At 38.6% G+C, this 13995-nt stretch overlaps 1 protein-coding gene across 16 annotated transcripts in view; it reads right to left on the bottom strand.

Moving 5' to 3' along the window:
• Positions 1-13995, bottom strand: part of KDM6A (lysine demethylase 6A) — a 149605-nt gene that overhangs the window by 61829 nt on the left and 73781 nt on the right. For all 16 annotated transcript variants that reach the window (XM_005526512.3, XM_088051717.1, XM_005526511.3 and 13 more), the window contains exon 6: positions 6962-7082. In XM_005526512.3, the coding sequence (XP_005526569.2) occupies positions 6962-7082 (121 nt within the window). The remainder of the gene's footprint in view (positions 1-6961; positions 7083-13995) is intronic.

Genomic DNA, 13995 nt, shown 5'->3' on the forward strand with positions numbered 1-13995 from the left:
AAGCTATCTCAACACTCATGTTTGCCTCCACCTTTTATGCATTATTTCTGAAACATCAGAATTCAGCTTTTCCTGTGCTAACAGCCTGAAAGAATTGCCAGCAGCAGCAGAATGACGGGGACTCTGCCGCAGCAGCAGCGTGGCCCTGGAGCCGATCCGCCCGGAGCTGGGGTCGTTCCAGGACTCAGCCTCCAGCCCCCACAGCTGCCCAGGCTGCACGGACAGCACAGCTCAGGCCTTGCTCACAACCTTTCTGTGGGCCCTGAATGCCAGCCCTGCAGTCACAGTTACACCTGATAAAACTGGATCTGTCCAGATGGAGATGGCTCTTGAGGAGAAGGTTCATGAATGAAGTGCACCAGAATCACTGAATATCCTGAGCTGGAAAGAACCACAGGGATCATTGAGTCCAACTCCCGGCCTGCACAGAACCATCCACAAGAGTCACACCATGCACCCGAGAGCACTCGCTGAGCACTCCTTGAGCTCTGTCAGGCTGGTGCTGTGACCACAGCCCTGGGGAGCCTGTTCAGTGCCCAATCACCCTCTGGGGAAAGAACCTTTTTCTAATACTCAACCCAAACCTCCCCTGACACAACTTCAGACCATTCACTCAGGTCCTGTCACTGTCACCACAGAGCAGAGATCAGTGCCTGCCCCTCTTTTCCCCACACAATGAAGTTGTACCTGCAGTGAGGTCTCACTTCAGCCTCCTCCAGCCTGAACAGACCAAGTGCCCTCAGCTTCACACGGCTTCTCCTCAAGGCCTTCACCATCTTCACTGCCTTGGGCCACTCTCCAAAGGCTTCATGTCTTTTTTCCATTGTGGTGCCCAAAGCTGTCCCCAGCACTTGAGGTGAGGCTGCCCCAGCCCAGAGCAGAGCAGGACAATCCTCTCCCTTCCCTGGCTGGCAATGCTGAGCCTCATGTCCTTCAGGACAGGGATGTCCTTCCTGGCTGCAGGGCACTGCTGGCTCATGTTCAACTTCCCATCGACAGGATGCCCAGACCCCTTTCCACAGCACTCTTCACCATATCATTCCCCAGTCTCTCCATACAATCAGGGTTACCACATCCAGCACAAATATCCTTAGATTGAATGCCCAACTTCTGAACCACCTATTCTTCTTCCCACGGTGTGTTCTTCCTCACCTCCGAAATGACTGAAGATGCCACACAGCACGGTAATTCAGTTTTAGCACTTACTCCTCTTTGTAATCATGACATTTCTAAAATACACCTGTAATTCTCTTTTACAGGAATAAGTTAAAAACCTGAGTGATACTATGTAAGAGAGAACAAAAGAGAACACTCTGTAGGCCAGACATTGTGGTATCATTATCCACTGTCAAAAGCAGTCACACTAATAACTCTCCTGCAGTTTCATTACAGTGCCATACTCCATTAAAAAACTTCCATGGATTTACTTCTTGTATGTGTCTTTCCACCACTGACATATGCAAACTACAAAGAGAGACATTTCAATCCCAAATGCTGCTTTCCATACACTTTCATTTTTATTGAAATTATCTTTTGATTCATTTAATTTTGCTTTCCACAAAATGCTTTTTTGTGTGAAGTGCTTGAAATCTTGGATATTCAACTTGCAAGAGCCAAAGCCCTGCACCTTGGTTTTTACCTAAAAAACCAGCTGTTCCTTGTAGAATTAAAGACATAAAACTAGACACAAGAAACTAAAACTTCTCATAACCACATTTATTTTGACCAGTTATTTTTAATAACTTAAATACGTAAGGTTTCAATGTAAAATGTTTAAATTTAAAAATTAATAATCTAAGCCCATATGAGAAAGATAACTAGGTGGTAAAATAGCACATGAAGGCTCAAATCACAAATTTTCACTTTCCTAAATACTTGTTTACTTATTACTCAGAGAAAGAACATAAAAAGTGAATGATAAGTCTATAACAGTTATGTGCTGGCATATAATAGCTGCACTAGCTAAAAATATCTTTCGTAAGTATATATATACAGGAGAAATATTTGAATAAGTGGTAGAAAAGTGTCTGACTGACTATAAATAAGTACTTCAAGCTGTTCATCAGTACATCAGCATTTAATTTCTTTATATTTCATGCATATTCATACAATTCATGCACATTTTAATTCTTTTGCAGCCTTTTCCTTATCCTAATATAAGCAGCATGTCTTAACATTACTAACAAATGAGAATCTTTAGAAGAATAATTAAAAAATTAAAATTATATTTAAATTGATGATTTACGGGCAAGATGAAAGCATAAGCCTGAAGCAACTACTGGAATAACTGTTTTGTGTATAAAGGAGGAGGAAAAATTTCTGTAAGTGAAGGACAAAATCAGTATTTCTACTAAAAGGCAGATAATTGACAACATGAGAAATTGAATTCTCATTCTTCTGAAGGTTTTGTTACTGGGTATAGGGTGCACTATAATAAAACCAAATAAAATTCCCTAACCAAAACATCAGTTTGTTTGCTATAAACCAACCTGCCTGTGTCCAGCATTCCTACTGACCACCCATTAAAAAAATAAAACACCCCACAAACCAAACAAAATCCAACAAAACCCACACAATTCCCCCACCACAAATCTCCAAACAAAAGCAAACAAAGCTTCCACTTCATAAAACCAAACGCTCAGAAAACCCCCTGACCCCCATTGTTCCCTCAATGATATCAATCTAATACATATAAAAAAAAAATAATATTTTTTTCCCTTAAGTATGCATTCTGCATTCAAAGAGTTTTGAGGATCATGGCTCTAAGTCCCCACTGAAAACACGAGACTTCAAGACAGCCAAGCAGGATGAGCACCAGAAGGGAAACTGGTTTCCCATAGCTGTCACCTGGTGCTCAGCTCCTAGATCTCAAAAGGCTCTGAAGCAGAATGTCATACAGGAATGTCCTTCAAAATTCTCTCTGAAATCTTTCATTCCCTCATATTTTCTAGAAATCGTTTAACATTCAACAGTACTTAAGAGAAGAACTGAGACACACATGTGAGACAAGATGATTACATGCATCTATGAAAAAAGGAGGCCAAATCTAAAGAAATATATCCAATAAATAGGAAAATTACCTTGACATCCACTGACATGTCAGAAATAATGTGGCACATACTCAGAAGTATGAATATTTTTTCCAACTACATTTACCCAATGAATGTATTATATTCCTAGAGATCTTGCTTTATTCTCCTTTCAGATTATCACAGTGTCACCACAGCTACCAACATCAAACACAGTACTGCATTATTGTAGGAAATGGTTAATAGGAAAGGGGCAGCAGAACACAGTAAACTGAACAAGTTGGACTGTGAGGTAAATCTTATTAGCAAATTGTTGCTACAGTCATCAACTTATAAAAGGAAATATATCCCCCGAGTCACTGCCAGTTAATTTCGGAATTAACTGTATTTTTCTGATGAATGGGGAAATTCAGCTTTCATGTCTCACCCCTGAAGGTAACACTGCCCCATCTGCCCGGTCACACAAGGACTGTTTTCTTTTCAACCAGAAGGGACAACTTTTCCCCCTGCCTTCATGTAAACCTGAAGGCAAGTAATTTTCAACAGCATTGGTGTTGCAAGAGTTTGTGGCAGTGGGGTAACAGAGAAAGTCAAGGATTCTCATAGCAATTTGCAAATCTTAGCTGCAGAATAGGCAAAACCACTAATTGATTTTGAAAAAAAACCTGGGAGTTGATTTTATGCTTGTTAAACAGCACTCTAGCAATTATCTTGATCATCAACATCTTAAAATAGTAAAAATTAATTTTGTGCTTAAATTGCTTACATAAAATACAGATGACTTCTGTTAATGCTCTAAAATTGTGAAAAACATGGACTATATGACCTTCAGACTTCGATCTTCCCCCTTTGCCTGAAGACTATTACTGACAATGACTCTTACTGACAATGACTCATCTGTTGGCAATGGTTTATTCTTAGCAATTACAGACTTAACATGAATGTTTAAATACCATCAAAAACATTATGATATTTCAAAGTACTTTAATGCAACGTTGGTACAATCTGTGAAATCCTGAGCAGTCACAAGTGAATACCAGATGAAAAGTTACTTCCACTTTCTGCCTCCATGTGAACAGGGAGCTCAAACAGGGCAGAGAGCCCCAGGGAAAGGGTCTGTACTCAAGGCCAGCCACAGGCAGGCTGGATCCCAAACCCCTTAATTACCCTCTAAAATCCCAGATCCTCTTAAAAAGGTCCCCCAAACCAAAAAAGCCACAACAAGACAACTCTGTCTTCTCATTGCTTTGAGTTTCTTATCTTTCTTTTGTTCAAAGATGAGATACTCTGTGTCTCAGAATGACACAGACATCGTGTGAGAACATCCCTTCACACTCCTTCCTCACATCCCTTCCCCATTTTACTTTCCCCATGCTTGAACATAACCAGTGCACCAGCACTTCACTTTGTTCTCTTCACTAAAGAAGCATTTTCTGATTTGCCTCTCATATTCTCATCACTCGGAGTTCTGGTTTAAGGTGTGTTTTTTTTTAAATAATGGCTTTTAAAGAAGGTACAGCCCTGTTCTACTTAGTTTTCTCCTGAACTGACACATTGTGGTGTTTAAACTGTGAAGTTTCAATCAGTAACACTTTGTTTTCAAATGAAGTAGGTAAGTCCTTGGACTGTACCTTAAATCCACAACTGAGCTGAACTAGAAACAGCTCCAAGTGCTTGAGACCAAGTTCCACTGGGTCTTTTCTTTTGTTCCTCATTGTTATTATTTACTAAGGATTTCAACCTCCATAGCAAAGGAAGTGAACCTGAAACTCTGCTTTAGGTGTCTCAGTTGGTAATTCCAGAACAGTTTCTCATTACATTTTGAACCAGAAGAGGATAAGACAGCTCTGTCCCCTCCCTCCCATTCCACCAGCCTTGCACTGGATGTACTAACTGGGCAAGCTCAAGCTGAGCTGGCTCAGACTTCTGATTCACCTCAGTCTGGCAAATGGGGAAAAGCAAAAAAATGAAACATCACTCAGTTCAGTGTGTCTGAGAGTGCTGAACGAGGCAATCAGGATTGCACGGTGGAAAATGTAACAAACTTTTAGGAACAAGCTGCAGTTATACTACCTTAAGAAAAACACAAAACCATCTTTGATGCAAACACCCATCATGTTCATTTCACCATCCTTTGAAGACCATCCCTCTGCCCCAGGGTAACCTGCTTTTGTTGTGGCCATCTGTTTTCTTAAGTGATTTAACCACATGCCACATAAAAGCAACAGAATAATGATAATTTTGCATTAAAAAAAGATTAATTTCTTTCTGTTTTCAAAATACTACTTCGGTGTTTTTTCCATTTGTAGCTGGTGTTTTGAAAACTTTAAGTTTGGTATACTCAAAATCCTCATGATAAGTGACTGATTTGTTTTGCAAAGTTGTGAACATCAAACACAATAAATGATTTAGACTGAGTTATCATAATATTTAATAAAATACCTGATTCACTGACAGAATTGCAAATCTTAGGCACAGCAGTAAATGGCTATCTATTTCTTGATCAATTTATATCAAAAATTAAAACCATATAATCAACTAGGTTGGAAAAGACCTTTTGCAATCACCGAGTTCCCTCTACCACTTGATTCAAGATGACCACCTCCTTGTAAATTTCATCTTGTTTTCTCCCAGCTTCTTTAAAAGTAAAACCAAAATGTACTTCAGCTCTTCTTTTATTCCATATATATCACGACATACCAAATCTATGCCAAAGCATAAGGAAATAGGATCACCCAAGTTCACACATAATCCCTTTCTCAACAGTGATCTACCTCTACCTCTCCTTGCCCTCTTTAACCATTCGTTACATGGAATCTTCTCTTCTGCACAATTTCCTATTCCACCCATATCTCTAGGTGAAACCTTGGGCTCTGGATGAAAAGGGAAGCCTGGGGAGAGAACTATTTCCATCACAAATACTGAAAGGAAAAATTGAGAGCAACACTTTACTCTTTCAAATCTTGGACAGTATGATTCTGACAACCCAAGAAAATGATCTGCCAAGAAAAGGAAGTTGTATGATTCTTGAAAACAAAACACTTATTGTTTCCAGTAATTTTTAGGAAAGATTAGTATGCAGAACTGTGTTTATAAATTACACTTAATTACAAAATTCTCAGCCCTGCAGGTGTATTTCCTACCACATGCAACTCCATTAAAAGAACACTTCCTTCTTCCAAGACATGTAACAGCTAAATTTAGAGGCCAGGAAGTAAAGGACATGTGGGTAAAGTAGAAAATGGAAAGAGGAAAAACATGGGCAAATGTGCTGAATGGAGGGAGATAAAACAACAGATTACAATCAGAGACCAGAAAAGAATGTAAATAGTAAGGAATTTGAAGAATTCAAATTCTACAAAATCTACAAGTACTTCTACAGAGGAAACAAAGCACTGTGTTACCATAAACCATTTCCAATTGATTAGCCAGAAACTGTTGCCTTAGAAGCCGACCCTCAAGCCAGGAAATGAAAGAATAATTAACCGCTAGAAAAGCAACAATTATATAAAAAAGACATCATTTTGCACAAAAACGTTCTAGTTTGCTAATTCCAAAAACTTCCAGTTTACAATAAGGAAGCTAGGGGAAAAATAAAAAAAAAAAATAGAGAAAAAAAAATTAAAAAAAATAAAATACTCAAATCATCCAAGCTGCTAATTTTTTTTTCCCCCTTAGCTTTTGGTATCACCTCAGTTCCCCCCAAGGTTCACTACTTTAACAAGAGCCCTTCACCAAATTTTTCATCTGGAGTACAGCACCTCACACACCTCAAACCTGTCCTTCTGTTTAGACTGAGACACATTAAAGCACTTCCATTTCTACAGCAGGTGGTCTGTGACTGTTCTGTACTTAAGCATTCCTTGCAGCTTTCAGATGCAACACACAACTTGTAAGAAAAGTTAATTCAATTTGAAAGGACTTAAACCTACCTTTAAACTAGACTCATAGTCTGTGTTCACTTTGAACATAAGCCCAAGTCGCAAATGAATTTCCTTGGCTCGACAAAAGCTGGGATCAACATAAAGCGCCTCCTGAAATGCTTTAATTGCCCTGAAAGAAAAACACAGATTAAAAAATTTTGGTTTTTACTGAAGTATTACTCTATAATCAATGTTTTTTATGTGGCTAACAAAGTGGATCTGAAAGTATTGTTACAGAAGAACATACCACAATAATGGTGTACATGTAATGTGTTTGGTGCACGGCTTTTGATTCTTCAAAATTGGGTAATTCTGAACTCCAGATATCCTCATGTATTTGAAAGTCTAATCTTCTCTATTAATTTAGAGAAACTAATTTGCTGCATGAAATACACTAATATATCTGATATTTCAGAGAGGATGACTCACAAATTAGTTACAAAATTAGTGCAAGTTCACTTAAAACAGCCAGGTTGCTTTTGATTCCAGCAGTGCAGACCCCCAAGCAGCAGCAGAACAGGTGGCCTTGGAGAGATCACACACATCTCCCACTGCACCTACCTGCTCCTTTTTCTGCTTTCTCCTCCCTTTCCTAGCACCAGTGCCATGCAAAGACTCAAGCAATACCAGTTCCATTACTTGCAAATGCAGATATAAAAACCTGCCAGCTCCTCACACAGTAACGTTCCTTCATATTCCACTGATACGTGAAGATGGCTCTGATTCTATTTCCTTACCTTCAAATTGTCTCTCACCTGTCCCTGTTCATGATGGCACTGTACCAGATAAAACAGAAGTGCCATCTAACAACTCCATCCTGGAGCAGAAAAAAGTGACTCTAAACAAGACTGTTTTGCCTCTCAGGCCACTGCATAGAACTAGGACAGCTGAAATGCAACTGAAAGAGAATAGAATTAAAGTCACAGAGGGATTAAGAAAGAAGCTAACTCTCATTGTTGCCTGAAATCCAATGAAAGGTTGAAACAAAATCCCTTCCCATACACCAATGGTCACACAACAAGGGAAATCAGAACCAGCCTCTGTCAGGGTAGATTTGAGCCCCCAGGCCAGAGAACACAATCCCTTCTGCTGTCCCAGGAAATCCCACAGGTCGATGCCAAGTGGGCAGGTGACAGCGCAGCCTACACGGAGAACTGGACCCTCTGTAGAGTGGCACAGGACACGGGACATGGGACAGGACACTGTTTAACTACAGTGCTTAAAATCACTCTTTATTTTATCTTCAGTGATTTAGTTCCTACTCTACAAGAGCAGTATTATTTATAAGGACAAAAGGTTGGTTAGCAGATGCAATGCAAAATTCAACAAATATTTTTCACAGACTTTTTTACTCACAACACACACAAATTATCATTTTTGGATCCTTCAGCAAAAACACTTCTGCTCTAAAATTCTTACAGGCCTTTTTCTCATTGATGGGAAAGCAAACCAAAGGCACAGAACTTCCTTTAGACAAAACAACTCTATGTACCTGAAGCATTATCTGACTTCCTTAAATAGAACTTAGAAGCAGATAGGATTAAAAAAAATATATTAAATTTTTATTGTGGAACTGAAGCTTCCTCTATTATAATCCTTCAGGAAGGCTCTCCTTACCCACTACCCTACTCTTCTACCAGCACACAGAAAATAAGCAAGTGAAGCACTGAAGGGATAGAGCTAAGAACTCTCTCACATGTCATCTAAATTTCCCTGAAATCCTGTGGTGGTGGTGAATCACACATCTCATATCTACACTGAATATGTAACAAAAATCCTTGTCTCATAACAGTGTGCTCATCTTCATCACCTACAAAAACAGTGATCAAACTGAATGGCCAAAAACTGGGCTGATCATTAAATATCAGTGCATATTTTAAGCCAGGCTTTTGCTGTGCCAGAAGATAGATTCTATTATTGTGTATTTGCATTTCTTGTCTTAGCTCCAGTATGGACACTAGGTATGTTAGCCACTGGTATTTAAAATCCATTACCTGTATCTTGTTCAAAGACAATACCCTAAGTCCCAAAAAGGAAGAAAACCACTGCCTATGATTCCAATCAAAGAGAAGACAAAAATAGGGAATAAAGACACAGCAGTTCTATAGCACATAACACAGTGTGACCACGCTAACACTGTAAAACTTCATCATGTTCCTCATTTACCCATCCTTTCTTAGCTAGAAAATAGTTTCCATACTTACCCTATGTCACCATTGAAAAGATCATCAAAAAAAGTGGATTTCTAAAAAAGTTTAAGAGAACCCGAGTGCAACAAAAATATTTCTGTAGCCTCTTGCTTACTGAACAGGAAATACTAATCATTGCCACTGTTGAGCAATGGAGTAAAACAAAGCCACAAGTATAATAAAAAACCTTCCAGGACAGTTTTCAAATTTAGTTTGAATGTATACTGTCCTTCATTCAAAAAACTAAGAACGTTGCCTACCCCAGTCTTTCAGAGGAGCACAGCAATTAAAAACCTGTAAATTATCATCGGTAGACAACATGCAAGACTGTGTCACATTTAGCTCAGAAACTGCTGGTCACAGAGAGCCCCTCCAAGCTTTGAGTAAAGTTTATCTCTGTGCAGGCTAAAGTAACTAAAAATCAAGTTTTATCTTCTTCTTAAATCTAGTGTTAATTCCATATTGGTTTTATAATCTGTATTTGTTCCAGGATAACAAGCATGAATAATAAAAAAATAGAAACTACTTTCACCACTGTGAAAAGGGTCATCATCAAAATTTTGCCAATGAAGTGATCTGAAAGAGCAATTTTCAACATTTTTTACCAGTGGTAGGTACTCATGTCTAATTCAATAACTACAACCTCATTTAAATACTCGGTAGAATTTTTATAGAATAAAATACTCAAGCTCTGAAAAGACATTTACTTATTAACTCTTACAGACAGACAGGCAATTTTACATCACAGCTGAATTAATATTGATGTAATTTTGCCTGCAGGAAGCATTTAAACAAAATAGCAACGTGCTCACAATTACAGGACACATCAAGAACATGGACTAGAGCAAAAACCTCTGCCTGTTTTCCACTGCCATGCGCAGAGCTCCAGACTCATTCCCTTACTATCAAACAGGAGAACATCTGCAGCAGCACTGACACCCATTCCAGACACAGCAGGAGTCACTTGATTCTTGTACAGATCTTTGTTTACTCAAACATCTCTAATCCCATTTCTGTTCTCTGTCCAAGCCTACATCCAGAAAGATGCATGTCTGGAGGATCCAAGTTATCCAGATGTTTTCCCTCAAAGCTCTTGTATGGCTTGACCAAAACCAGAAGTGCAGATATAACCCAACAGCTGGATGAGTCCAACAGCTTCCTTCAGGGGTGATGGCACAGAGCCTTCCTCAAGTGGCTTGGGAGTCTCTTCTGCTAATTAACTGCCTTGCATGCACAGACAGAACTTCTCAGCTCACTCCTTCAGCAGACTAAACATACACCAGTCCAAAGGAAAAATTATCAAACGAAAGGCCAGGAGCTCTCAAACGGCAGAAATAAATTACATTCATCTGAATTCATCAAGAGACGACTTTCCTTTTGTTCTCTCATGATACTGACACCTGCGTGGTGAGACGCAATGCTGGTTGAGTCTGCTAGAATTTATTGATATTAAATAAGAATTTTCTCCAAGAATGAGGACATTTCTCTTAACAAGCAGGAAAGGCTATTCTAACATTTAACAAAATGGGAAAGCAGGACTGGAAAACAGACACTACTGAGAACAAAAGGCACCTCTGGACTTTCATTTTACACAGCACTGCTGCAGCAATTCAGGAAAAATAAAAATGACATCTCCAAATCAAGACTGCCAGAATCAATACTGCAGCTATTGTCCCACCCACTAATCTATACAACAAAGCCTACCATTATGAAAGTGAAGAAACCAGGTGAGTAATAATTAATAGATGATTATATTAAACATTAAACTCTCGTAAGACTTCTATTGGATGGCTTTGCTTGAATAGACTGTGAATAAAATCAGCTTTGTACTAAGCAAAAGAATATAATAAAAGAACATCAATTTAACTGTTCAGAAGTTATCACTTTTGTACGTTTCAAACAAAACCCATGAAAATCAGAATGAGAGTACAAAATAAAAGAAGCTAACATTATTCTAATATGTCACTTGATGCAGTTGGAGTGAAACTTTCTTTTTTATTCTTACTCTTTCAATTTTCTGACCACCTATTCTAAGCCTCACAGCATTTCACAGCCTTACTAATGAAAGTGGTGTGAGGCTATAATGGACAAATTTCCATTTGAAACTCAATCATATTTTGAACATAAACGAAATAAACATACACAGCAGTAGTCAGGACACTGCAGTTTATGGAACACTTTTACAGTCTTTAGCTACAACTCTTCTGTCCAGAGGACTGCAACAACTGCATGGCAAAATATTTTGAGCAGCAAAGTCTTTAAACATGTCTCTGGAACAGCAGCTGGGAGTAGTTTTTTTCATAGCATTAGTAGTTTTCATCAATCCAAGAGTAGTTTGCTATGAAACCACAGCAATGTAAGATAATGAAAAGAAAGTTAACTGCCCACTTTGTTACTGCTTAATTGCTATGAGCATGTGTACTCTACATGTACATTCCCATTTGACATACCTGAAAAATACATATATATAGACCCAGACACCTGAAACCTGAGAAATATTTGACAAAGCAATTATCTACAGACTGTGTGTTTAAATTCTTAGAGGTCTCCACATGGCAGTGTGCATTCCTACACACCCCTACATACCTGACTTTCTGTGTGGAGGAACCCAGTCAGAAGCAGAGGTGGTGGTTTTAGATATCTTTATATCTAGATATTGAACAGATGATGACAGTGCTTCTGCTTTGGGAAGGACCAGGGAGTAGAGGGGTCAGGGAGTTCCACTCAGGAATGACTGGTTTTCCACAGCAGTCTTTAGTCATGATGGAGGTGAGGAAAAGGGTCTGGATAATCTCTTGCAGGTCTTAGGCTTTTTTCAGGGTCAGTACTCATGGATTGAGTTTTCCGTAACACTCAGCTTCTACAGCTGGTAAGGAATCCCTAAACTGAAGAGCCTCAGGGCAAAGAGCCCAGATGGGGCAATAAGGGTGACTGATCTCAGTCTCCTGCCAGGTGTTTCTGAGGAATCCAGAGCTTCTCACAGACATTGTTCAGCAAGTGGCAAGGTCACTGAAAACACTGGGACAACCTTGGAGCACCACAGTTACACTGGGATCCACAGGGTGTGAAATTCAGTTTCAGGACACAACATCAGAGCCTGGGCTCCATCTTTTCATCTCGATGGAAGTCAGTGGAATTGGCAGACAATAAACCAGTCAGGCTCAGAATCCCCTCTGAAGTGGAGAAAAAATTTGGTATCCAAGCCACTTCACCTGGGTGCAGGTATTTCACAAAAATGAAGAGCAGCCTTGGACTAACTAACATCTTTAATAATGTTCAATCTAAAAGACAATGTGGGAGGGCATGAAATTATTAAAGTTATGTGACTATCTCATTCTACTGGTTTTCTGAGAAACAGGAAAAAACAGTAAAAATGAACAGCCACTTACTGCTTGATGATAAATGGTGTAAAAGAAGGGATTATCAAAATTTCACATCCTTAAGACCTGTTTTACTGTAGTTGATTCAATTTATGGCAATAATACCTTATGACAAATTTTACTATAATAATTGTGTGAAATAGGTTTGGTATGATCACGCTACTGCAATGCTCAAATATATGTTGAGAAGTTTTTAATTCTTACATGAAGAGGTAAACAAAATCACCAAAACACAATGATGTACCAGCTGTGATTTGTACTTAATGCTGCAATGCTGCTCTAGTACATAAAAATATGTACAATATTGAATTACAGTGAACTGCATACTATGCATCTTGGAGCCAATCCAACACATCCTTTTATGAAAGCTGGGAAACTTTAAAAATAATATAAAATATAGGAACAATAATTCTAAAGCTGATCTTATTCCCACTTGCTTTTTTTTTTATTATCCCTGTTTATATGAGACATGAAAAAACCTCAAGTACTTCTTACCCCTTCCTTTTAGGAGGACTATGTCTTGTTAAAATCTCTGAGTATCTGAAGCAGTGGTGTTAAAAAAAAACAGCTCACAGATGAATCAGAATTAATAAACCACCTTAAACCGTCTTGAGGTCTCCTCTGCCTGCTAGAAGTATTGAGATCCATGTCCTCCATGAGCATAAACAGATGGAATAAATGCAGCAGGAAGAGAGATTAGCATTTCACTCTGCAAGAAGACTCTCCTGGCAATCTGTGAAGAGTTCTGTGGAGGATTAAGGTCTTCAAAGAAGAATACCTATTGTAAATGACTTGCTATCATCTCCAAGTCTATTTTGTCACACCTGAACACCAACAACGCTGTATCCCTCTGCTCTTGTAACCGAGAAATCACAGAGAAGGGGGAACAAAGGCACTCAAAGAGACTAAAAATCAGAACTGCAAACAAAAGTATAAGATTTTACCTACATTGTATTTTATTCCTTTCAAAATTCTACCCAATACTTTAATGATACACAATGTCCTTAGCATCACACTATACATAACTTTGTTGTATGAATGAAACAGAAAATGCAATATTCTACTCAACCTTAATATAAGCTCTAACTGCAGCTCTTTAAGTTAGGACATCAGCTTACACTCATGTTGTCAACAAGTGAAGAAAAATCTAAATTAATTCAAAGATCTGATTTATAAACACTAAATAGCATGATCTGCTGATGGCAAAAGTCTATGTTGAACAGGTGGCTTTTCAAAAAATTAATTACTCTAAATCTGACTGCTTTGTCTTATTTATCTTGCAGTTTATCTACCATTTTCACAGTGCAAACTGTAACAAGATACAGCTTGTGAGAAATGGTTCACAAAATACTTTTGAATGCTAAATGATGAAGACAGGACTGTGTAAAAACTAGAATGTTCTGAAACTTGGCAAAATTCAACCAAGTCTCATCACAATCTCAAAACAGTAGATTCTCAGGCTTTCCAAAAACTT

The sequence above is a fragment of the Pseudopodoces humilis genome, chromosome 2 (assembly GCF_049639895.1).
Source record: "Pseudopodoces humilis isolate 2021_Gansu_Grassland_sample_001 chromosome 2, ASM4963989v1, whole genome shotgun sequence".
In the NCBI taxonomy this organism is placed as follows: Eukaryota; Metazoa; Chordata; class Aves; order Passeriformes; family Paridae; genus Pseudopodoces; species Pseudopodoces humilis.